Source organism: Odontomachus brunneus, unplaced genomic scaffold (assembly GCF_010583005.1).
Source record: "Odontomachus brunneus isolate Ranch 3 - 2012 unplaced genomic scaffold, Obru_v1 Obru_scaffold_005, whole genome shotgun sequence".
In the NCBI taxonomy this organism is placed as follows: Eukaryota; Metazoa; Arthropoda; class Insecta; order Hymenoptera; family Formicidae; genus Odontomachus; species Odontomachus brunneus.
Genome location: NW_022639455.1, coordinates 3,743,867 through 3,769,526, shown reverse-complemented (window position 1 = coordinate 3,769,526; position 25,660 = coordinate 3,743,867). Strand labels below are relative to the sequence as shown.

The 25,660-nt window shown below is 41.2% G+C and overlaps 3 protein-coding genes across 17 annotated transcripts in view; 1 reads left to right on the top strand and 2 right to left on the bottom strand.

The window, feature by feature from the left end:
• LOC116848389 (PDZ domain-containing protein 4-like) overlaps positions 1 to 10,096 on the top strand; it is a 74,757-nt gene extending 64,661 nt beyond the window's left edge. For 3 of the 4 annotated variants that reach the window (XM_032824457.1, XM_032824446.1, XM_032824429.1), the window contains exons 2-7: positions 2,529 to 2,909; positions 3,680 to 3,850; positions 5,496 to 5,594; positions 5,843 to 5,878; positions 5,964 to 7,352; positions 7,855 to 10,096. In XM_032824457.1, coding sequence (XP_032680348.1) covers positions 2,529 to 2,909; positions 3,680 to 3,850; positions 5,496 to 5,594; positions 5,843 to 5,878; positions 5,964 to 7,352; positions 7,855 to 8,190 — 2,412 coding nt within the window. In that variant the 3' untranslated portion in view covers positions 8,191 to 10,096. The remainder of the gene's footprint in view (positions 1 to 2,528; positions 2,910 to 3,679; positions 3,851 to 5,495; positions 5,595 to 5,842; positions 5,879 to 5,963; positions 7,353 to 7,854) is intronic. The other variant, XM_032824437.1, reaches the window with a different exon arrangement.
• On the bottom strand, positions 10,079 to 15,348 carry LOC116848375 (importin-9). Of its 5 annotated transcripts, none has more exons than XM_032824378.1 (14): positions 15,181 to 15,347; positions 14,770 to 14,854; positions 14,296 to 14,665; positions 13,947 to 14,180; positions 13,506 to 13,869; positions 12,964 to 13,211; positions 12,624 to 12,885; positions 12,225 to 12,535; positions 11,917 to 12,136; positions 11,557 to 11,828; positions 11,065 to 11,473; positions 10,679 to 10,827; positions 10,434 to 10,506; positions 10,079 to 10,356 (listed from the first exon to the last, which is right to left on the bottom strand). In XM_032824378.1, the coding sequence occupies exons 3-14, from the start codon at positions 14,635 to 14,637 to the stop codon at positions 10,145 to 10,147; spliced, it is 3,096 nt and encodes a 1,031-aa protein (XP_032680269.1). In that variant the 5' UTR covers positions 14,638 to 14,665; positions 14,770 to 14,854; positions 15,181 to 15,347; the 3' UTR covers positions 10,079 to 10,144. The 5 variants fall into 5 exon arrangements, with proteins under 5 accessions (XP_032680269.1, XP_032680283.1, XP_032680278.1 ...); XM_032824392.1 differs by lacking the exon at positions 15,181 to 15,347 and adding an exon at positions 15,119 to 15,137; XM_032824387.1 differs by lacking the exon at positions 15,181 to 15,347 and adding an exon at positions 14,977 to 15,105.
• Positions 15,349 to 15,999: 651 nt separating this feature from the next.
• LOC116848307 (transcription factor E2F2) overlaps positions 16,000 to 25,660 on the bottom strand; it is a 16,813-nt gene continuing 7,152 nt past the window's right edge. For 5 of the 8 annotated variants that reach the window (XM_032824240.1, XM_032824265.1, XM_032824289.1 and 2 more), the window contains 7 exons: positions 22,962 to 23,059; positions 22,713 to 22,864; positions 22,380 to 22,518; positions 22,088 to 22,301; positions 21,723 to 21,996; positions 21,214 to 21,577; positions 16,000 to 19,463 (listed from right to left, as the gene is read on the bottom strand). In XM_032824240.1, coding sequence (XP_032680131.1) covers positions 19,339 to 19,463; positions 21,214 to 21,577; positions 21,723 to 21,996; positions 22,088 to 22,301; positions 22,380 to 22,518; positions 22,713 to 22,864; positions 22,962 to 23,059 — 1,366 coding nt within the window. In that variant the 3' untranslated portion in view covers positions 16,000 to 19,338. Of the gene's footprint in view, positions 19,464 to 21,213; positions 21,578 to 21,722; positions 21,997 to 22,087; positions 22,302 to 22,379; positions 22,519 to 22,712; positions 22,865 to 22,961; positions 23,060 to 23,221; positions 23,310 to 23,427; positions 23,678 to 25,660 lie in introns of those variants that run through there. The other 3 variants (XM_032824247.1, XM_032824296.1, XM_032824256.1) reach the window with 3 other exon arrangements.

The window sequence follows — 25,660 nt, the reverse complement described above, 5'->3', positions numbered from 1 at the left end:
TATATTCTGAATGTTTCGTAAGTTTATGTTTCCACAAATTTATCACACATAGGTTTATCGTAGGCATTAGATTTATTGAAAATATATACTGAATCCCAAGAAAGCTTAGCATTTCAATAAAAAATATTAAATTAAAACATAAATTCGGTTTGTTTATTTATATAAAGTGAAAGCAACTTTTCCTTCGATAGAGTTTTATGATACTCTTGTAAAAAGTATTTTTATAATATTCTTGTAAATTCTTCTTTTGAGTGCATGATAAGGAGCTTTTCTTAAATTTGTGATGAGTATATATTTTAAGACTATTATCAGGAAAATATTTCTTTGTTGAAGATAAACATTACTTAAAGGAAGGCAAGTAAACGAAGTAATCGTCTTTCTTAACGGTGGTATGATATTTTTCTGTGTGCACCAACGCGCGTTGAAGACAAGTTCCGCCTCTAACGTAGTCCTTCTCGAGATGCTGTCGCGAGTCGCAGCGCGACGATTTCCACCAGCCAGGACGTAGCACCTCGTCCAGTGACTCGAAGAGATTTTTCACGATCGGGGAAAAGCACGGGCGGGCTATCATTAGCCCGCGCGGAAAATACACTCCGGCGGTTTGTAAGCTCCAAATTGAAACGTCGAGGGTCCTCGACTCGTTACGCCGGCCGGCCTCTCTAGCCCCCGTCGACGACGACGACGACGACCCTGTTCCAAATCCTTAAATCCTGGCACTTAGTGCGAAATTAAGTGCCACCTGGTACCGGGTATAAGCGTAGCCTCCAGGAGATGAAGGCAAATGTTTGATCGGACATTATGACCGTGCCCCCGGGGGAGGAATTAGAGTTAATAGAGGGTTATATCGGCCGGGTTTTCCGCCGCACAAAAACGCTCCATCTTCCTTGACCGCTAAACCGCCGCGACCGACGTTTTTCACGTGGAGTCCTACGACCCTTTAATTGGACGCCGTTCTTCCCCAGGAAGCAATTTGAAGCGAGCGAATAAGGGCGTCGCCCGAGCGCTAAACCGATACGTATCAATCCGCGATTAATGGATAAGGCCTCTGTGAGGATATTAAATGTTCGATTGTGCGGCGAAGAGAAGAGACGTCCGGCCGATTCGAACAGACCGCCTTCCTGAGCCGTTTCTTCACGGCGAGAGAGAATGTTATAGTTATTTTTTTTTCATATAAATTCGTTTTTCAATTTGCTACTTTATTACTGTCTTAGTAGGGTCTAGTAAGGTCTATCTTGCTGAGGAACAGTAAACTTCGAATGGTAAATAGCATATATGAAATAAAAAATTAATAAATTATTGCAAAATGTCGATCTATTCCTTGGCTATAAATTCTACGGTAATTTTTACTAGAAAATTCTTCCGTGCAGTCAAGTAAACATCGAATAGGGTTATCAACTATATGTCCTGCTGATTTTTATTATGGTAGCTATATTTTAGATATTGTTGTTGTTATTATTATTATTATTATTATTATTATTATTAAAGAGCTTTATTGATCAATAGTCAAGATTTTCATCAAAATGGTTCTGATTATCAACGGTATTCGTCTTTAATTTATTAAAGGTTTTATCAAAAAACTCTGGGAAATAATCCTGATTCATGCAAAGAAGAGAGAAAGAGGGGGAAGGGAGAGAAGACCAATTTCGCCGATTTGTAAGAAAATACTCGTTGCGCGGCTTACTCTCGAAAATTAATTATCAGCCTACGTGCCTTAATTTGAACCATCGACAGTGTCATTTAATTAATTCGTCTATGCCGCTGATCGGCGTCTTCACGTGCTTCTTCCCTCCCCTTCCCCGCGACGCCACCTTACTCATCTACCCCTGTCCGTTCTCTCATCGTCGGCGTCCCCGCGCCCCGGCGATGGCGTCGCACCGAGTTATTTATTTAATTGGACATTAAAGCGCGAGAAAGCAATTATGAGGAACGATGAGCTGTCTCTATGCCTCTTTGGGGAACGGTATATTTTAATTAAAGGCGGCAGAAACGGAGGTGAGTGCGGGCGCAAGGGAAAGGAGGGAAAAATGAGATCGTTCCTCGTTGTTATCCTGGGGGCTGAAAAGACGCCGCAAGTGTCCGCTCGATATTCGCTGATTGCCCGCGTCGTATTTCCGGTCCATTACACGGGACGCTATTTATCATGAGTCAACTGGACTGTGTGTGCTCGTAGCATCCGTCAATTCTCCATATCAAGATAGGTGCCATATGGGAAATTGGAATGATATCTTGAGAAAAATGGTCGGTCATAAATCGTGAAAAATGACCGTCGCTTGAATATCTCCCGCGGAACGCAACACATTTTGCGATAAATACGTTTTACATGCACCTACGATTACTGAGTTGACATTTATTATGTGTAATGTGGTAAATTTTCTATTACATTTTCCAATTTATATTTGCATCGCGTGTGTAGTGATCACACTATGTCGAAATCATTTCCACTGTATGGAAGTTATGAGTCTCAGGTGAAGTCGCCTTGCACGAGGAGCACCGCCCGCCTCTAATTATCTCTATTTTTGCGTTTTCAGGTGAACGGACAGGACGTTTCGAACTCTAGTCACGAAGATGCTGTGCGTTGCTTCCAGTCGGCCCAGGAGCCAATTATCGTCGAAGTTCTTCGACGACAGCCGACGCATCAACAGGTTCCTCACACGCCCTCGAAGGAGCACGAAAGGATCGCGTGCCAGGATAAGAGCGAGGGAACGACGAACGGGAAGGGCCCTATAGACGAGAGAACGTGCAACGACGATGCGAAGAAGGACACGGCATCCCCCTTGGTATCAACCGCGGTCCAAACGGACTGGGCCGGTCTCATCGAAGAGGAGGAGCTGCTTCCGGTTCCTCTCGTGGTCGAGGAACAGGCGAACGACAGTTTCGAAGACTTTCTCGCTCACGACATCGACTTCGAGGTATTCTAACAGTCTTACAATTGTTGAATCCAATCGTTAGTGCTTGTTAAAAACGCGCGGTGACTCGTGATTTGTTTACACTCTGCAAAATATACATTGATAAATTATAGTGAGAGATACAATGAGAGAGAAACGTGACATAAATTGTGAAAGAAAATATTCTAATATTTTGTATAATCTCTTTTTGATGTCTCTTCTCTCTCTCTCTCTCTCTCTCTCTCTCTATATATATATATATATATATATATATATATATATATATAAAAGATAAAAAGTGATTCAATTTTCGAAATTGAATTAATTATTTCATAATACGTATTGATGTATGAAATATAATACGTCATTGTGCGAATTTCTGAGTTGAGATTTTTTTTTAATAGAATGATTGAAAGTTATATTGAATCACTTTGATTAAATCCACTCGTGGTTCATCGAAATCTCTCGTCGAGGATGATTGACTCATCTGTAAGATTGATAACTGACGGTTGCGAGAAGCATAGAAAGAAGAGCCGGGAGAGAGAGACGTGAGACGATTTGACAAAATAATATACTATACATACGCGCGTATAATAAATTAAGGGAACAATAGCGCAGCTAGATTCCACGTAAACGCGTGACCTCTCGCTGTAATGTGTTTGTTCAGCGATGATAATGTTCAGCGCTTTAACGTCGCCGTTGCCCGGGGAAAGCTTTATGCAAACACGCGTATATTTATTTCGTCCAACATTGTCTGGCATGGCGGACATTAATACGGTTGTGGAATACTGCAGGAGGTGACGTTGCGGAAAAGCGGAAGTGCCGAGAAGCTCGGGCTGACGGTGTGTTATAGCTCCGGTTCCGGCAGCGAGGAAGCCGACACAGAAGTTTATATCTCGGAAATAGTTCCTGAAAGTCTCGCGGCCCGGGATGGCCGGCTGCGAGAGGGAGATCAAATCTTGCGGGTAAAATCAGGCTTTCGCCTTTCATCCTGCTGTTCTCGCAGAGATCGAAAATTATTATTATCGCGAATTCCGTAATCTACACGGGGAGAATGTTATAGTTCATTTTCGTGTAAATTCTTTTCGAGTTTACGATATTTTTAGTGAACCAGGAATAGTCAGTAAAGGCTATTTTTTTAACGAACATAGCAAATTTTGCTAGAAACAGCAGGTGTTTTAATAACATATCTCAATTTTAAAATATAAGCACACATGAAATGAAAAGATACTGAATTACACACATGATATAATAGCACACATGATATAATAGCACACATGAAATGAAAAGATACTGAATTACTGAATATCGATATATTTCTCGGTTACAAAATCCTAGTTTTACTATAAAATTCTCCTCGTATACACGGGAAACAAATTTCAGCTCGTGTAACTGAATAGGGACTAGAGAGACATTCAGTGACGAGAGAGAAATTATATTATTAAACTCTTTTTTATTGAGTACTGCTATACACACTGCTATATAAGTTATAACAAAAGTTTATGTATCTCTGTTACCGCGAGCGGAAATATTCGTCTGGACATTAAAACATAATTGAGATAACCGAGAACAATTAACTGAATGGAAACCTCTTACAGGAATATTTTTGTTCCTACAACAGCGTTTTTGTCCGATCTCCAAGTAACAGAAAATTCAGTTACACTAATGAAGTTACTTTCCCGTGTACATGCGCGCTACTCGAATAAAAGTTTCGTGCCAATGATCGTGCGATAATTCGCCGGGTAAATCGTACAAAGTCGAGAAACTCGAGAAAGGAGCGTGTAAAATTGTGGCATGAAAAGCGTTACGAAATTTACACACGAAATTGTGTGATATGCACATCGTTCGAAGATGTCATGTTGGTCGTGATAGCGGAATTTTGCGTCACGGATCCCCGCGACGTTCGCGAATTTTCCGTTGATGCCTCATTATCCCCGCCGAGGTTCCTAAGCTCTCCATAGCCCTCTAATCCCATTAAGCAGATTATAATTACGGTCCGTATGCTCTTTCGCTTTTGTTCCTTTGCCGCTCACGCTTCCTTGAATCGACGAGAAATCGAACCGAGCAATGGATGAGTGTGCGATAGATTTGTCGCCGTTTGTCTGCCTAGGTTCTTTTGTCAATGAGAGCATGTTTCCGTCTGGTGTAGTTGGCGGCTCGTTTATATTCGACTTCTTGCCGGAAATTATCCGCTCGTTTAGATCGAAGGGGATCGCGTCTCGAAAAAGGCGCGTCCGACGGGAAAGAACGCGTATCGCTTCCTCTCGGATAATCGAAGATAACGGCAATTTACAACATCAATATTTATCTATTTATTTATTTTTTAATTAGACATAAATCACACGTCGAGTCGAGAAGTCGGCTTCTCTGTTTTTATCTGTTATTATTATTGTTTTTATTATCATTATGATTGCAAGTGTAGATTCTGGAGAATGGGAAATTTGCGTTGAGTCAGCTCCACCGAGCACGAAGGGTTTCTAAGCCGGATTTACATTCAGAGTACGGCGTTTCATTATGCATGTACATCTCTCGCGAGAACAGTGACTCATTTCGGAAATCAAGAAACGGCCTCGCTATTCATTGAGAACGACCTCTCCGTTCTCGTTCCAGGTCAACGGCAAGGATGTCGCGAACAAGGAGCAGACTGAGAACTTGTTCGCGGAAACGAAAAATGCTGTGACAATTCTCGTCAGCCGATGTCTATATCAAGTTTGTGTTTCCATCTCACATATTATTATTGCATTATTAAATTCTACAAAATTACATGGAGATCAGTTTGAAGAGTGAATTATAACGACAAAGATATAAGAAGTTGGGAAAAGTTTCTAAAACTTCGTATGACTTCTCTTCTCTTTAAAATAAAAAGTTATATAACTGAAAATGAAATTAATTATCATATAATATATTGATATACGAGATACGCTTCCTTGACTAATCAATTTATTTCTGTCTTGTAGGATGACGAGTACGATGACAGGCGCATCTATCATCAGGTAAGTCAAGTTATTCTCGGGAAAAAAAGCATATAACGTTCGCTCGGAGCGTGTATCGTTATCTATCATGAACATTTCACTTCAGGGCTCGCCGCCGCTCTCGCCTGAGAATCTACCGGCGTATCAGAACAGCATGATCGAGCAGCTGATCCGTCAACAGCAACAGCAAACGGAGGAGCGTACCAAAGAAAGCGAGGTAAACAACTCCACTCTGAAAGCACCCCCTGCTATACCTTCTCATACTCAACAACAACAGCAGCAGCAACAACAGCAGCAGCAACAACAACAACAGCAACAACAACAACAGCAGCAGCAGCAGCAACAGCAACAACAACAACCACCACCACCTGTCAACATTTTCTCCACGAACTCGTCGTCCACGTGTTCGTCGCAAAACTCGCAAAAGTCCAGCAAGAACGCGACCTCTCCGGCACACCACACGGAGGACCGCAAGCAGTGGATGCAGGACGCTATGAAGGATTGCTCAAAGAGGCTTGACAATATTTCCTTGCGCGGCCAACAGTCAGGGCCGCCCGCGCCACCGGTGAAGCTCGTCGAGGCGTACTCGAGCCATGTCTGGAGCGACACCGAGCACATCTACGAGACGATACCGGAGTCAGACAGCGAGCCCATTTACTCGTCGCCGTATGAGCACCATCAGCATTGGACGACGCAATCCTCGACGACGAATCATGCCGCGACGTTGCAACACGTACAACCGAATCACGCGACCGGCAATCAAAAGTGGCACTCGTCTTCAAAGAGCAACAGCTCCGGCGAAGAGAAGGACAGCTCGAGCGCGTACAACACAGGCGAGTCTTACCACAGCAATCCTCTCACTCTGGAACTCCATCAAGGTGAAAGAGACCATCATAAGAGCACGTTGGTGCTGTGCCCACCACCGAAGGCGCAGCAACAGCAAGCACAGCAGCAGAAACTGGGCTGCAACTGTCCCATGCCGGTGACACCCACGACGACTTCCGCCGCCAAGCAGTCGAAGAATCAGAGCACGAGGAAGAGCTCATCCTCGTCGCACCATCACCGAGATCGCAATGAGCCAACGATGACGAACGCTAATACACTACCGGCCGACACAATGTACACAAACGTGGCGAATCTGCAGCAAACGATGATGCTGCAGCAGCAGCTATTCAAGCAAGCACTCAATCGCCGGAATCTCACCACCAAGGAGACCAGCGGCGCGCGGAAATCTAAGTCGCACGGTAACTTCCAAGCGCCGAATCTGACGCAGTATCAGTTCGTCGGCAGCCAGCAGGTGTGCACATCCACGTGGATACCGCCGGAGGATAAGGGCGAAGTGCAGATGGAGTGGAAGGTAAAAAGACGGGCGGACGGGACGAGGTATATCGCCAGGCGGCCCGTGAGGAATCGGATATTGCGAAATAGGGCAATCAAGATATCCGAGGAGAGAGCCGGTCACACAACCGAGGACGACACTATGTCGGAGATGAAGGTGAGCCCAGGTCGATAATCGCGATAAGATTAGATTAGATCTCGAGACTGAGCTTAAATTTTTGATGTACAATACTTTGTCAAAACTTTTCAGATAGAATCTTGTTTCATGATCAATATCCCTGATTTAATTATTAATTTTTGAACTTAATACAAATAAAATGAAAGATAAAAAAGTAGTAGAATCGTGAACACACTATACCACACGTCACACGTGTGTTTTATTCCTAAATATTAATCCTTTACAAAATTAGATAATTCCGTTCTATCTTATTTGTAACGAATGTGGCAAATATTTTGCGCGGACCTAATAAATAAATAAAGTCTGTTTTACACTATTACATGAAAAAATGTAAAATTTAGAATAATCTGTGAAGGACAGTGATCTTAGCAAATTTGCTGAAACAATTTTTTGTTTTTAAGAAAAGCAATTTAGTTGTTACAATTAATTTATCATCATCGTAACTATTATTGTTAAAACACATGTGTTCTCATATCACCAGGTAGGACGATATTGGAGCAAGGAAGAGCGCAAACGGCAACTGGAGCGTGCACGCGAACGCAAACAACGGCAACAAGAGCTATTGCTGCAGCAGCAGCAGCAGCAGCAAATGCAACAGACCAACGATGTACTAATATGCGAACACACGGAGGACAAAGTATCGAAGAAGCCGCTGAATATTGTCGAACTCAGTCACAAGAAGATGGCGCGCAAAAAGACGACCCTGGACGACTTCACCACCGTGCAAGAAATGTTAGTTCACGGAAATAGGGTGGGAGCAGGTGGTCCTGGCACGGGAGGGAAATTAATGGGTCTACTGTCGGTTACTACAGTATAAGTGGACTCGTTGTACCTTTTAGTTTGCCAAGTTTTAATCGCTTGCCACGTGAATATTGAAATACAATGCGCATGGAGACACGCGTCCCCCGCGGGCATGCGATTGTTGCAACGAGATGGCTTAACGCGGCAGGCGTGCAGCTGAGATTCCGGAACTTTAGCACGGTGCAATCCACGCGACACATTGTCCGTTTATATCGTGTGCACGTGCAATGTTCCGCTCACGGACGTAATTGTTGGATAACGAGCTGAAAGCTCACGGAAGGTGTTTAACAGTTATTCGAACGATCCCTACGGGACTGTTTACTCGGGATACGACGCGTATGCGCGTATACATACACATAGAAGTGCGTAAGTTTACTTGGCGGCCAGAACAGGAAGCAAAATCCTTGTAATCGCGCGACAAATGTTACACGTCGCGCTGTTCGCTCCTCGATGAAGAGGAGAAGACAATTTGATATCACAGTTTTTGAAATATATACATAGACGACGAGGACGACGGCGAGACTTTCTCATTGTCGGTTCCCTCGAATGCGATACATTCGGCGATGTTCAAATACTTGTGATTCTACGACGAGAAAGAAGCGCGGCGGCGCGCGCATTGAACTGCAATAAAACGAGGAAGCTTACGTTATCGCTGTTGTGTGTACACATGCGTGGAGTTTATATACAGCACGTTCGCCCTAACTGATACTGTAAATATTCGTCGTACACGATAATTTATGTAGATTTTACACGTGCGTGTGCCCGCCCGCACGCGGCAGGAGGACTTCACATACGCAGTGGAATACTTTTCACCATTGTGCTACGTGGTGATTATAGGTTTGTAGATATGTATGATAAACTTAAGCACAACACGTGTATTAATGTGGCACACGTGGATATTCTTTTCGCTTTGTGCTCTGAGACAAACATGGTGTATATCTCGAGAGATCATCGCCTCAACGATCAATTGCGTTGTAAAATTATTTTCATGGTTTAAGTAGAAACAATATTATTCACAGCGCCGGCGGTACTCTCTTCCTCATCCTCTCTCTTTCCCTCTCTGGCGAGTATCGTCTACAGATCGTAGAGTGTACGCAGTCTTGTGATTTTTACACTGTTTTTGTAAAGCATTTAGGGAACGGACAGAGTGTTGATGTACGCCAGAAATACGATTGAGGGAGATGTGTGCAGGCTACAGTGAATACAATGCGTGTGAATCGTGTTTTACCCTTAATCGCATACTGCGTGTATCGAATCGATCAATTGTTATTTTTCGTTCGGATACTTTTCGTTCGCGCCTCCCATCCCTCCCAAGAGAGATAATCAAACATTAGGATTCTATGCTGCCGAATAACCGTGACCCTATATATTTTAAAGCACACGTGCGTATAAGTGGCGAGAAAAATGTGAATAAGAAGCGAAATAAGGAGGAAAATAAGGAGCCCGTCAGGCGTAATCAATCGTCGCGAACTTCCCGAGATGAGAGTTTACTGCGCAAGATATCTGCTGCGACCAGAGAACAATGTTAGATACAATATAACGTTGTAGAAAATATGCCGTACGATGTAGATTAAGCACATAAAAGCGCACGTATGCTGTCTTTTGTATGTAGATGCGACGTAACGATTCTAAAAAAAAAAAAAGAGGAAAAAAGAAAAAAAAGAGAAAAAAATGTGTAATGTAAATAAAACCCGAATAAAACGTAATATTAATATATACAACGGTGGTGACGAATTAACGAGTCCATAAATATCGTCGCAATTCACAGAATTTTACGGCGACATTCTGTAATAAAATCCGAAGCGCGATGAGGGAGAGCAGGAGAGTAGAGGCAACAATCGGATTGACTATAATGCGAATTTGATTTCGAGGACGACGGGGAAGCGATGAACGTGTTACGAGAATAGAAAAAAAGACTGCTCGTTTATTATGAAATTCAAAAATTATTCTGATCGATGTGAATTATCCTATTACATGAGCGCGTTGATATTTATGTTGTTCTCTAGAACTTTCAACTCTGGCACATTCAGGTGTTGGAGATACATTGGGAAGCAGTGATGAGTGGAAAAATTCAGTAGGAAGTCGCGCAAATACTGGCTCATGTTCAGGTGGTAAATCGAGTCATGCACTAACTCCGGGTCCTCGTCGACGTCGCCGTAGCCTGCATTCAAAGCATCTAGTCCTGCAAAAAGATCATGTAACTCGTCGAAAGTTTCCCCGGCGAATAATCGTACGTTTTCTCTCATTCGAGAAACTTACGTAAAATATTGTCGGTTCCAGGATCTATCCATGTTTCTTCGCCTTCGTCATCGTCGTCATCCTCGTCGGATTCCTGTGTCAAAGTCACATCATTTCGACAGAATATAACAACGAGTTTACGGAACAGGTATTAACACGATAACTGTCACAGTCATGACATCAGGGAACTTTGTTTCTGTGATCCCATTTTAAGATAAACTTGTTAAAATGGGAGCTGTAGTAGCGCCGATGTTATATATACTCACATTCGTATCTGGAGTGGCACCAACAGCCTCCAATTCGTCCGAAAATTCGTTGATTATTACTTTAAATATCTTTACAAGTACAGGCACCGTAGTCCATTCGTAAGGCCGCGACTCAGTTTTGCTCCTAGTTCTTACGCCATCTTCAATCCCTGCGTATTTCGAAATCTAAATTCAACATCGCGACGTGCACAATTATAGTCTACTTTTTAGTTGAACTATAGGCTGCTCTTTACTTTTAGAATAAGACTAGTACTTGACTATAACTTGAAGAGAAAAGAAACACACAAAGTTCCTATGCAGATCAGTTTAAAAGAATGAGTTAACGCTTCTTGTTAATTTTCACAATTTGTTCACCGCAAGTAATCATAGGACGTAATCCCACAAACCTGAGATGATGAGATCTCCTTTGACAGTGATCTCGTTCAATCTACTGTCTCCCTGAGTGACTCCGTACTCCAAGATTTTGCATAACGCGACCGTCGCGACTTTGCAATCATATCTGCCGGCGAATTGGTGCTGCCTGCTCACCCATTCGGACAATACGAACGCGAGAGCGCTATGTCCCGTGGGTCCAGGTATAGTCGATAGAAAATTCAGCACAGCGTCGAAGTGTGTGTTTATGAGGTGTGCGTAAATCATCAGCAAACTCTGCATGACGATTAGCGTCTCAGCTGTCTGCATCTTGCTCAACACTGCTCTCAGCAGTACGTCGAGATTCTCGCCGAGGTTGTTACCCACGCGTCTGATCAACGTGGTCACCAAACGCCCAATAAAACTGGCAGTGAATTCGCTCATCTGAAACGCACCAACACGCACATATGAGCGTGCGATTAATCGGCCGACAGATTCCAATCGAAAAATCGGTAGTGCAACTGTACCTGCGGATTCAGTAGCTGACCGATGATCTCCAGTATATACTGCAATCCGGTTCGTCCTTCGCTGTCTTGGTGCGTAATCACTTGCTGAGCCGACACAACCAAGTACGTACGTATAAGTTCACCGCCAGTCTGCAGCGTCATGTGGTCGTCCGAGTTGAGAACGCAGTGGCAAGCAGCCGGGAATGCGGTCTCAAGCAATGCGTTACTCAGAGGTGACGGCGAAAACTGCACCAAGACTATCAGAACGTCCAACGCCGCGGTTCGAAATCCCTCTGAAGAAAGAAGGAGAAGTAAGCGTACAGACGCGAACAGACGGCTTTGAACCGACGTGCGAATCAACGCCACGGCGAGAGAGCGTACCATCTTTCGATTTGTCCATTGACGTTATCGTCATCATACTCGTAAGAGTCGGTATTATACGAGTTTGCAATGGCCCGATGCAGCCCGGATTCTGAGTCAATTCCTTGAATATGTCGTGGCATAGTTGTAACATCAACGGATCGCTATGAAACTTTAGAAACACTGCAATTGTCAAAGGACAAATCTCGTTTTCCACTGATGCTGTAAATTCTTTATGTAGCTATAAACACAAATAAGATCCAAGTAACTTAAATAAAGAAAAGATGTATCCAATAAAAATGTGCGCAATGGGGAGACGTTAGTATTACCGCAATTAACACGTGAAACGTCTCCATGACCAGAAGCAGAACGTCTGTGGATGGCTGACTAGCTAGATTAAACAATCCGCGGAAAATGTTCGGTAAATGACAGCGTATTATGTTGGGAACCGATTCCTCGGACGGCGTCTCGCAGAACCAATAGATCGCCTTAACGGCGCTAATGCGAATGCAAGACGGTTGATTTTCCTGTAAGCCATTAACCGTCGCCTCGACAAATCGCGAGCTCACTTCCGGCGGCATTATCTGGGCGTACCGTCCACCGAGACATAAGCAGCGACCGAGTAGTAACGGAGGCGAGCCTGAGAATCAAAGTACATATCAGAGGTTTGTAATGTTCTGATGTATCAGCTGCGAGACGAGACAATAGTTTTCCAAGATTATAATCACCTGAATCATTCAGCATGCCCAAGACAACCGTATCGAGAAATCGAATAAAATCGAACTGCAATGTCCCACCCTGTTGTTTCTCAACAATGATATCCTTGCAAACGCTCAGTGTCATGATAGAGGCTTCCTGTATTTTCCACCAAGTCTCGTTACTGTTACCACCATCGCCGCTAGCTTTTAAGGCGTTCGTTGTTTCAATATGTCGCGTCACGACGTCGCAAAGCGCATGAATCCCCACCTCCGCGAAGTGATTGACGAGGGTCTGCAAGTAACGTAGTTTCCGCATGAAAATAACAATAGCATTTATAGTTTCAATAGCATTTGTAGAGCTTCCACTCACCGTCAGAAGCTCCTGCGCTGAGATTCTAACGTTGTAAATGAAGCACTGTTCATCTTCCTCAACGAATCGATTCGGATTATTCGTCCACAGTTGAATCTGATCGGGCGTAATTTGCATGAATATTATCAAATAATACATGAGTTCCGGTAATAGATTATCCAACAAATTCGTAAATTTCTTACGATTCGTTATGGACTGAACAAACTCGAATATCGCGATAATTAGGTTGTTAAAGTTGATTACTTCGCCTAAAAAACATGTATATAGGATGTTCATCGTAACAATATTTACTATTTTTGTTTTACTAGTTACAATAATTGGGCAGATGAGAGTTCAGAGATGCAATTCATCAGTTTTTAAACGGCAATAAGAATGATTCATTCTGAACTCCCTCTTTTGTCGATAAAAGTGTCTTTAGATGTGTCTGAAAGTCAATCAGGAAAATCGCTTATTTAGCTTATAAGCCATATTTAGAGACACTTTCATCGATAGAGGATAAGGGCCTATGTATATACAATAGTTAACGCGAAGTAATAATGTACCGTCGGAATCGACTTCCTTGTCGTTAATGTCTTCGTCTCCATTCACCGTCGTTTCCTGATAAGTTTTTGCGCTTTGCGACAACGTCTCCCATACAGATGGTAACATTTGAGGTAAAAAGCCCGACACATACTTAGGCAATTTCGTAACAAGACCGCTTATAGCTTTAATAATATCCGTTTTAAATCCAATGTCACTAGATGGGCCATTAGGCACTCTGAGGCACTCGACTGATTTCTCGCAGAACATAGGAATGACTGGCTGTAGATACTGTTCTATAAATCCCTTTTCGTAAATCCCCGTAACAGCCAGAGTCGTGACAGTCGCGAAAATCTCAACTGCACGACGACGCGTCCTGATGGAATACTGTAAAACAATCGACATGAAGCTGATGAGTCCAAGAAGGCAAATGAAAAGAGTGACAGGTATTCCATCAAATTTACATTTTCACTTTGAAATATCCTGTACATCTCCTGCACAATAACAGGCCCCACATTGGGTAACTGAACATCTGTGAGATCCCGTGTAAATTCTATCAAAACTCTCATTGCTCCATGAACGGCATATTCACTTTCTGTCCTTAAACAACTGACAAGAATCTCAAAAAGGGAAGGCCAATTCTCAGGCCAGTCCCAATGTGCTATACCAGATATTGCATAAGCCACTGTATTGCGTACCTAAAGCCGATAATATTTTGTCTATATATACATGTATATGAGACACTGTTTCTGTATTCATGATTAAATTGTGCAGAGAGCATAAATTGATCCTTCCTATAGCTAAAGAAATTACCTTACTAATAGATTCTCGAAGTCCTAAAGGTAGTAACTCTTTGATCTTTTGCTTAGTGTCAGGGTTAAGTTCTGGTGGACGGAACTTTTCTGCCAATGAACACCAGTGTGCCTCAACATATTGTTTTAGTAAGACAGAGGCCAATTGTCTGATTGGTAAATGTTCATTAGGGTCCACAACAAATTCTGTCAAGTGTATTCCATACTCCTCTGTGACTTCTAAGGCTTGAATTCTCTGTTCAGCAGCTTGACGAGTTTCGCGATGTGGCGATAAGATTCCAGTTAAAGTCTCGTACAAAGCTTCTTTTAAGGAACCTTGTATGTCGTTAGTGACCATGCTCATTGTACGATATTAACTTACTGACCAGCATCTAAAAGACACAATTATTTCTCAAGTGAAACAGACAATTAATTACACAATAGTTACACATTAATTCACACAATTCATTCGTCTCGTCGCAATAATAGATTTTACCTAAAATTGTTGAACAGCTGTTCGAACAATCGTCGTTTATTATGCCTGTTTTGTATTAATTATGACATTTGACATCTCAGAGTATCTGTGAAACATCATGTCGTTCGCATAAATAAAGAAAAACAAGATAAAGGTGCGCGTTTTTACATTAATTAAACGGTAAAAGCGTAAAACGATCGAGATAAAGTAAAATTTGTCTGGCAGTACATTTGTCAGTGACGACCATGCATGAAATTCAAAAACATAATCGGACGAATGTTTGAATTCTATTCGAATTGCCGTCGATTTAATATGCACATAAAATTCTACGCAGTTACTATTAACCGGATCAATATAATAGGAATATAACCCTTATAAATATAAAATAAAACAGCACAACGTAGAACAAGATGCACATATGTATATACATACGAGCAACTTGCACTTGACGGACCGGTAGTGCGTGAACGAACGTTCAAAATTTTCTGCAAGCCGGTTCGAGAGACAAATTGGTTATTTCATTGTTCATATATTTGGCAAGATGCGTTATCACTAAAGATTATGGGATGCAATGTAGGGACCCTAAGGTACAGTCAGTGAACGAAAGGCTGCGACCCGAAAGAAGCCTGAGAGTGGCCATGAACGCGCGATTTAGCTGCTTTGTTTTCAAGCGCCTCTATAATCATAAAATGTGAACTACCTCAATGTCCACAATTCTTCTCAGTGGGTAACGTCTATGGTTCTGCTCTATGCTACCTTCGTATTTTCTCACTTGCAAGGAGACTCGTATAAATTTAATTTCTGAATAAATTCCGGGAATCCTCATGCAAACTTATATAATAGATGCCCGTCGAAAATATTCGACAAGAAAGTTAACGATTATTAAAATGTTCAAAAACATTTCAAACTTTAATAATTAATTCGAATATCAAAACATATTGAGCGAAACAAATATTTTTTTTTTCATGTAGGTTTGTCGCAATAATTGCCAAACCTTGAGAGAAAAGATTGAAAGAACAGTTATATAAAAGGCGACAAGAGAGAAACGCGCATTCTTGAAATTATCAAATTTATTAGACTATTTTATGCGGCACTTGAGCTTCAAACAATCTTAATATCTCATTATTGCATTCATTATCGCAAGCGATCGCAGATCAAACCGCAGAAAATCATACACGAGAAGTAATCCACACATGAGCGGAAATTAACAAACGGGATATGCATCGGGATGAATAATGATACGCATATGTCTACGATGTTACACAAGATTATATTTCGTAACTTTCTCCCTTCTCTCTCATTCTGCGGTGTTCTTTCGGCGGGCCGGACCCGTTAAAATGTGACAAAATGTTCGTTCGTCATAATGGTAGTTCTGACTTGACTCTCTTTTTTATATTTTCTTTTTTCAACTTCACTTACGCTCTTTACAACGATCGATCGGCGTTTGCAAACCTGTTTGCCATCGATCCCGAACAGTCTCTCAAATTTACCGATCAAAAGGGCGCGTACACGCATAATAAATGCGGTTTTCGCAGAGCTACACCGCTCGCAATGGTGAACCAAAGGGCTCCTTTCGCACACGCAGATACACGCACGCACACGTCATACACGCACATACACGACACACACTCTCTCGTTCTCTCTTTGTCATCTCTTGTTCCTGTTCCTCGAGAATAACTAAGGCAAAGAACTACTTTCAAACAATACGAGTCACATATTCATCGCGTTATGCCGATAGAGAATAATATTTGCCTCTGTGCTTTCTTCCTTATTCTCCTTTTGGACGTCACTTCTATGTACCAATATATTTAAATAAAGATTCGTATAAAAAGGAACGTCTCGCAGAAAACTAAATCGTGTGCTGAACGTACGAAAGAATATAGTTATGTTAATAGATTACTAGAAGCGAACGTAATTCTTAGACTAAAAATTCAAATGACAAACGTTGCCGTCTTTGCTGGCGAATTACTATAAAAAGGCATTGGATCGGATGCGAAAGAACGCGATTCTCGCTCGTTCGCTTTTGTTTCCTAAGCGTACGATACAACTCGAAGACGCGTAAGCGAAGACACTACTTTGGAGAAATAAAAATAATACATTCGAAGTTCTTCTTTTCCTAAATCTTGCAGAATACCTCGACACTCCAAACGCGTCTAAATGTCAATACTTTGCACCGTCAACAGACCCCATTAGCAGTTAATGAGGTAGTAATTATTTTCAAGTATATTCTATATATGATAACATAAAGACTTCGAATGCACTCGTATTTTAACGCACTCACGCCACATGCTTTCACGCACACTTCACTTGTCACTGTTTACCCTCTGGTTGCACTAGGCATATGGAAAAAAAAGAAGTGCACAACGCCGCTTAGTGTAATCGAGAAAACGAAAACAAGATTAATATAATTTTTCCCTGTAATTGCAAACGGGAGCCGCAGCAGCGAACGTTGTGCAAAGTAACAATCCGCGAATGTGACGTTCATTTCATCACATACTGTTACACGTAATCTTTCTGGATTTTAGGCAAAACTATCTCCAAGTCCATAAAATATCTGTGACATCAATAAACTGACTTTATCTAGGTACTTAAAAAGACGATCGAGTCCCACATATCCGAGAGAAGGCCGAAATATTTTTTGTAAGTCTTGTGACAGGGTTGTCGCGAAAAAGATATTGCGGAGCATTATCGTTCATTTATTGGTCTCACTTTTCATAATCCGGAAAGTCTTGCAAAATTGCTTACACGCGTCCACAATGCAACGGGCAGTCTCATTATCCTGCACAACATTCGTTCGCTATAAATGTAGGTACGTATTATATGTACGTATACATATACATATATATGTATAAGTAAAATTATAAACTAACATCTCATCTCGCTTAATGTCGCAATAACCGTTAATAATAATATGAATAATTAAAAGTAACTAGTTAACCGATTATGTATACGGTAATTATATGTAACGACGCGCTCGCAATATGCCACACACATTCGAATTGTTATATATTCTTTCATATATATATGTATATATATATATGTGTGTGTGTATGTGTGTACAATATATCTATATACATATATATATATTGTTATTGTTATAATACATGTACATATATATACGTACGTATGTGTGTGTGTGTGTATATGCTTACATTTGTATAGTTACGCTTGTAAAGTATTTACAATTGCAGAAGGGTATGTTCATTATTTTGTAGGCACTATGGCTTTGGACGTACACTAAAGTTGTACGTTAGAGTACATCCTTAAGGGACTTCCAGACGAGATAATTTCCCCAGTGTATCCTTGAGCTCTCGAGGAACGAAAGGAGGTGACTCCGCGCGAGTCTCGCTCGATGAAACGTCTTCGGCGGCGTGCGCGCGACAGAATTCAAGTGCCCACCGGCAAAAGAACGTCTTTCTGTAAAAATCCCCGCGATCAGGTTCAAAGTAGTACTGCGAATATAGATGGATCTCGGATGACAATCGTCCGGACGCCGACTATTGAAAATACGCATATCCGCGCTGCAGCGATATAATCCAAGATTGCCATGCGTCTGCTTCGCTCCTTGCACGTTTTGAGTTCGTCTCCGTGTTCGCGACGTCGAAAAATCGAAAAAAAAACTAATTTTTCCATAGAAGTTTTAGATCAGAGAGAACCAATTGATGATGGTTCTCGACTGCCTCATTCGTTTCACGATTGACGAAAAGCAATTTGGTCGTTTCCTCTGACGCAGTCTCTCCTCTTCCTCTCATTTTCTCCCTCTCTTTCTCTCTCTCCCTCACACACACACAAACACACATTTCTTCTCTCTTCCTACGTTCCCGATGCGAATATACGCTTCTCCCTATCACTTAGTATAACTTTTATTATTACAGATTGCACGGATAAAACGCCTTCTCTCTTTCCCTCTGGAGCTTTTGCGATTCATTACGTAATCGACATCAATCGTTATCAAGCCGGAAGCACGTACCAACAATTTCGTGATATGTTTTTCCTGTGCCTCGCAGTTCGATTTATCCACATCCAGAGCTTACGATCCCCGCAAGAAGCCGTAATAAAATGATAGCACAAGACATTCCGAAGCGTATGCGCGTGTAATAAGAGAACGTAAATGTAAGAACGCATTAAAATACTCCAGCATAATTCTCTCATAACACAAACTACATAATAATGGACCAATTAGTAAAATCATGTACAAACAGAATATAAACTATTTCGCTTATACATTAGTTTGTATTTACAATCATTCGTAGAAATCGAAAATATACGACGTTTTATAGCGCATGACCTCACTAAATCACTTTGTCGTTCTTTCATTAACGTTAATCGTAAAATATGAGAATAAACGTTCGCTCGGGAAGAAATGGTAAAATAAATAAAAGCGATATCGCATATCGCACGAATTGTATATCGGAAAGATCGGCGCACGCAACGAAGTTACCTACTGTCCTATCGTGTGACGCGAAGGCGCATTAAAAATCTGACGAGGCGACTCCGTCCGTTCGAGCACCAGGGAGGCGAACTCAGAGTGATGGTCCAAAGAGACGAGAATGCTCTCTTACGTTTCTAGTGGCGACGACGATGATATTCCTAGAATTTCAAATCGAACAAATCCGCGAGACCCTCCTCGGTGCCTAATGAGAACGAGTAGTCGTTCTCGGAAAGCGGCGGTTCCAAAGCCAGCAATTGTTCTCCAAAATCGAACATATCCAGTTCTGTAACAGAAGCAGAGTCAATGAAGGATGACAAACCAATATAAATACGTTAATATAAAGTGCATTTGTTTTTTAATCCCTCTGTCATAATGAATGCCGTTATTAATGCATTATTTTCACTTAGATCGTTCAAAAATCATTTGGGAGATAATAAATCGGTTTTTTTGAGAACTCAAAGAATATAAAAAATAATTTTGCGAAGTTTATGTTACGTAATATTGGATCTTATACATATTATTATTGATATACATTAATTATTTAAAATTATTCTCATTATTGAGAAATATCTATCGATAATGTGGAACTTTCGACATATGTTTACATCAATCCTATTTGCGTCACAAAGCATCGTTTTATTTTACTGAGAAAGATGTAAGTCCGCGATATACGTTACAAAGCGTTAAGAAGTACAATTAAGGCATATTGTTAGTTTTTAGAATTACGTGTTAAGAGCAGTTTGTCAGATATGCCTACAAGCTTTCATCAAATAAGTAACCGAAAAAGTAACAAATGCAGCAAAATGTTTCCATAGTGGATTGTTTAGTCATGAGAGAATTGCTACTCGTGATATCAAAGTCGGATCGCTGCAAAATTCGAGTCGATGGATTTTCAGGTCAAAGATTGTATTTATTTTTCTCCTCCGACGTCAAATCTAATTGTAAAAAACAGACGATCGCGTTAAGAAGCACATCTTACATTTATATGTTGATCACACGACAATGTTAACAATTGTAACATCACAATAAAGAGGGGAGCCAATAGTTAGTTTGTATAAATGAACGTACCTTCGCGCGACACGAGCTTTGCTGTATGAAACCGTTACCTAACTAGAACTCTGCCTGTGATGTGACTTTAATAATATTAACACACAAGTCACAGCCAGAGCTCCATCAGGGTACGGCTATCGTCCATTGGTGAAAAGGCAGAGAAGTATGTTCAAAGGACAGGTAACGCGGATCATAAAGTTACATGAAATCGTGTAACTATTACTACCGTTCCTTTGAACGAGATTTGTCCACGAATAATTATTAAACTATAGCATGCAATACATTCTTATCGAGCATAGAAAAAGAAAAAATTGTAGTGAAGAAAGTAAAGATAATTACCTCAGTGTGTGTGTGTTATTGTAAATTTTCAATAGGAAATGAACGATTATTCAGAAGTGCATCTGTCAGCAACAAAAAGTAGGAAAATTCGAACGTATTTTACAACAAAAATTAAATGAACAAAAATTAATTAATACTCTGTTATAATGAATATAACTGCAAGCTGGATGAAACATAAGAAATTCAACGCAAATAAAAAGAATTACGAAAACAAAAAACGTAAAAAAAATGTGCAATAAAATATATTTATTAAGATACCAGAGTAAGGAAATATAGATATGTACATACATCTGTATTTAGAACAGATAAAATTTTCTAATAGTGCATATATATATTAGAGACAACATACTTATAAAAAATATGAGATCATACCCTCTTTCTAACAAGTTCCAAACGCAAATGTAGAGGCAGGTAACAATGAAATTCGAGGGAGAAAACTTACTTTAAAAATTAAATTAGTTTTTTGCCACTTCAGGGCTTCTTTTAAAATAACTGTAGAAATTGCGCTATTTCTAACGAGTTGACTACTAATATCAAGTGGAGAGCACATGAAAGAAAGCCCATATATACAATGAATGCTTGGAATAAAAAAGAAGCAGGTCAGGCAAGCTAAAGCTAACGATCAAAGTTGCTTACGACCCTACCTGGAGTGCTGATTTGGTCCTCCGTTTGGAATTGGAACTTGCCACCGCCCATTGGTCCATAATCGTCGGATTCGCAGAGGAACGCATCCTTCATACTTGTTAAACTGCTAACTGAAGATATGGGGGTACACAGGCGAGCGTTCAGGGAACTTTCGTCGGAAGGTACTGGTTCGACTCGCACGTCGACATCTCTATTAATCAACAGTTCAGGGGGTAAAGAAGTAGGTATGTCGGATTCTTTTGATTGAGGCACCACGGATTGCGTTGTCGCGTATCCGGAATAGGGTGACGTTTTGACTCCGGGGTCGTCGGGACACAGAAACACCTCTATCTCCCCGTGAGACGACCTCATGTGCATCTGAAGCTAGAAGTGTCATTATCGCGCTTAGAGAGCGAAATGTAGCAACACTCGCGTGAAATATATCTCGCGTTCGTCTCGCAAGCATAAGATAATATCATTTCCGGTGACGTCCGTGCGGAAACAATATTCAAACTTTGCTCATGTTTACCTTTTGTTGGCCAAGATTACTCGTGGGTTGCGGAACATGGAGGGTTGCTTCCGGCGGTGCTTTCACAGCCATGATAGCTTGCTCTTTGTACATTGGGACTGAACGTAAATCATGGTACGTTACATAAGCGTATTTTCTGTCTGCGCAGAGTTCGCGTAGGTTTTTGTTCGCACCATGGATTAATCGATCCAAGGTGTTTTCCTTCGCTTCCAGGTCTGCGACCTCCCTGCTGAGATCGGCGATGTCGTTCCGTTCATTCGGCAACTGACCGCCTCTGTGTAGAACAATTTACGTCTTTAATATAAAAATGTCTCCGATCTGTCGCTCGGTGTAAGCAATGTGCGCAGTATTAGCGGATAACGTACTTCCACTGGATATTGTTTTTACTTTTCTTCTCTAAGATACCGATGCCCTCTAAGACATTAGTAATGTCGTATATACGACGCTTTTGTACCTCCAGCTTCTCGGACGCCACATTCAAATCCACCACACCGTCCTGACTGCTCTCCACCAAGTGGATGAACTTCTTCGTGAGTAGGCTCAACGACGTATCGTACCGTGTCCTTTCTACAGTTTTACCTGCAATGAGGACGGTTCTTCCTTGCGTGAAATGTGAAAGACGGGGTGGGAATGTCATAAAGCAAAAACAAAATTTACTTTTGGTGGGTGTGTGACCGGTCAGAGAATTCGAGCCGGATCTCCTGCGTTTACCTCTAGGAGCCTTGAAAGCCGGTTGGCTGGGACCAGTTGTCCCCACCTCCAGATTCAGTCTTCTTTTTACCGCCTGAACTGATATCTATCAAGAAAAAAAGTATATTTGTCAAGGAGAATAGCACAATTGTCATTTGTCAAGAAAATTACTGATATCTTTTAAGAAAAGAAACAGTTTACAAGTCATCATCAATCATCAATAATTATCTAGCAATAATCGCACGATTATTGATATCTGAGAATTAAAATTGTTGTGTAGGCAACAGTAGCTTGCTTTACCTCAGCTCGTGGAGGTGGTTGTGGGGGTTTCCTGGTCATTTGATAGGAAGGTGTTTGTCCATATTGGTGATCTTGTAAGTGTGGACTTGGTGTCTCTTCCACCGACTTCTGGACTTCATCCAAGGATCCATCGTCCAGGTATTCGGATTTTACTGTGAAAACAAGTTGCTTGAGTGAGCCAATCTGAGAAAGTTGTGTGATCATACGACGTGATGTGTGCAAGCAATATTTCATTATAAATAAACTTACTCAATTTCGTTTCTGTCATATCCGGCGTAACAGGCCCAGTTGGATCTTCCAGAACCACTTGTCTCCTTACCCGAGGCATCCTGGCAATGTGATCTTGTCTGGAACACAAAGTGGCACACACATCAAGCTATATAACTCGCGAGTCGTTAGATGCATCATAACCAAATAAAATCACAAATTGTTTAGAATATTCTACAATTGGACAGTCAAATAAATGTATGTAGAGTCTATGCTGATTCCTCACAACGAGAAAGTCTTACGTCGCGGTTCACGATTGACGCAGAAACGAACGTCGAAAGAGAGCTCGAGGCGACAACAATCGTGTTACCTACTACAGCCAACATACAACCGCGTATCATTCTTTCTCTCTCTTTCTCTCTCTCTCTCTCTCTCTCTCTCTCTCTCTCTCTCTCTCTCTCTCTCTCTCTCTTTCCAGATACTTCTATTGTATACACCACGTACAAACCTATTTCTAAGCGCGCTTCGCATTTTCTGTCCTAACCGCTGGCCACCGCGTGCGTTCGTCGGCATCTTGTCGGCGTGTTGCACGTGTGGCGAGTGTCATTTTTAAATGCCCAGGACTCTCACGGCGGCGAGCTGCCGTCGACGCCGTCCTCGAGGGCCAAGCCAGTCCGCGTACAAAAGAGCGATTCTGCACGCATGCATATGCACACGCCACGAGAACAGAAATAATAAGGGCGTGCGAGCACCGCGCTAGAGCGCAACTATGTTGCGCGATATTAGCATCTCTGGCGGCGGTGGAAGGCGGCGATCGGATTGCGCGGCGGCGGCGGCGTCGTGCCGCCTTAGGTCGGACGCGCAACGAGAATTGCGCGAGTCCAATGAAAGTGGCCGCGAAAAGCCGGGGGAAAAACGACGACGGTGGAAAAAAAGAACCAAAGTAACAAAAGATCCACTTTTATTTAGATTTCCCGGAAAAATAATAGAGCGAAGTATCTGTCGAAGTCGAAATTTGAGAAACAGAAAAGTCGGATGAAAGATAATCGAAGTTAGAAAAGGGCCTTGAGACTCTAATTTTTTAAAACTCAAGAATGTGTCTCGCCCAGAAACTCGTTCAAATATACTGTACACAATTGTATCTCGAAACTGCATAGTCGATATAATAAAATAAAGAAGTTTCTATACTTGGCAACCGCTCTTTGGTTTCTGAATTCTCAATAGCCAGTATCACAGAGATTATTGCAACTCATATTAACAAGATTCACACATGCAGAATCACACATCTGCATTTGCACGCCAACTGATGTCGATTTTGTGGATCTGTGTGTATTGTCGAGGATAAAAATTCAAATGCGCAGTTTTGTGTAAACAAGAAAAAAAGGGAAAAAATAGACTTTCGCGCGGAGACACGGTGTGTTACTTTTCAGAATTGAGGTTGACACGGTTCGATTTTCGACGTTAAAGTATGAAAAGGGTGTCTTCGCATCTTCGCGTAATGCACGGTGCGTCGAGGCGACATGCTGAAAGAAATTGTACCGAACTGAGGCTACCGGCCACCTCTCTCTTACTCGAACCGGTCCAAAAAATGAGGCGCAAATTTGCAATAGTAAACACCAACTCGATTAATGCGGCTTCGCAGACGTTAGAACGGGACTTCTCTCGCGTTAGAGATCGTTAGCTGGGCCGTGTGTGTGTGAAGTGAGGCGTGTGCACGTGACACCGTTTGTATCGCATATTCATCAGAAGCTAAAAATACGAGAAGCACACTTTCGAAAATTGCAAGTATAGCCGCGTCGGTGAGACGCAACAAAATTGTAACGTTCCAGCAGTGAATTTTGCGACACGCGACGCTCACAACTGCTCTCTAAAGTACAATCAGTGTTCTTCAGTAAAATAGTGTACTTATAAGTGGTGGTTCAATTATAAATATAGCATTGCAATCAGAGTAAGATATCGCTGAAGGGATCAGTAAATATATTAACTGATCCCTTCTACTGATTATACTGTTTATAGTCCTAGAGATATCCAGATAACTGTGGAGTGTATTTTGGATATTTGTACTACATGCATTTAAATTCAGGTATGTTATTTTGAAAACCTTTACATTTTCTTTTTATTTTTCACATTTCTTAACGTTTTAGGTTTTAGGTTACATCATTTAACACATTTAAATGTATTGAATTATAATTTACACATCTCTTAGGGCCGGTTTTTCAATGATAGTTTAAACTTAGATTGCAACTTAAACTTTGTTTAAACAAAACAAATGTTTAAACAAACGCATTGTTAGAATAGAGAATAGAGTTTAAACTTGAATCCAAGTTATTGCTATTGAAAAACCGGTCCTTAAACGTGTTAAATGACATGATGTAAAATCATACAACGAATTTGTATATTACTAAAAATTTCAGTGAAAACACTGTTATTTTACTATATTTCTCACTGATATTCACCAGTAGAAGTATTCACTGCAAAATTTATAATATTTAAATTCGTTATATGTTGTACTAAATCCAACTTTTTGTGTTTTCATTGAAAATCAGTAAAAACTCATTAATCATCGATGAAATAATCCGTTTACTGACGTTATTAAAAATTTTTGCTGATTCACTTTAAGACAGTGTCTAGTAGTTTCGACCTAATGTAACGAACACATTTCAGTAATCCCTCTCCCTACACGGCTATTAAATTTTATATATATATATATATATATATATATATATATATATATATATATA

What these genes read in the sequence shown, in the direction of transcription:
- LOC116848375 (XM_032824378.1), bottom strand. Translation starts at nt 14,637, where the DNA reads ATGAGCATGGTCACTAACGACATACAAGGTTCCTTAAAAGAAGCTTTG. An exon ending in TTCGAGAATCTATTAGTAAG is followed by an intron (nt 14,181 to 14,295) that starts GTAATTTCTTTA and finishes TATCGGCTTTAG; the next exon opens with GTACGCAATACAGTGGCTTA. An exon ending in CGTTTCACGTGTTAATTGCG is followed by an intron (nt 12,137 to 12,224) that starts GTAATACTAACG and finishes TTGTGTTTATAG; the next exon opens with CTACATAAAGAATTTACAGC.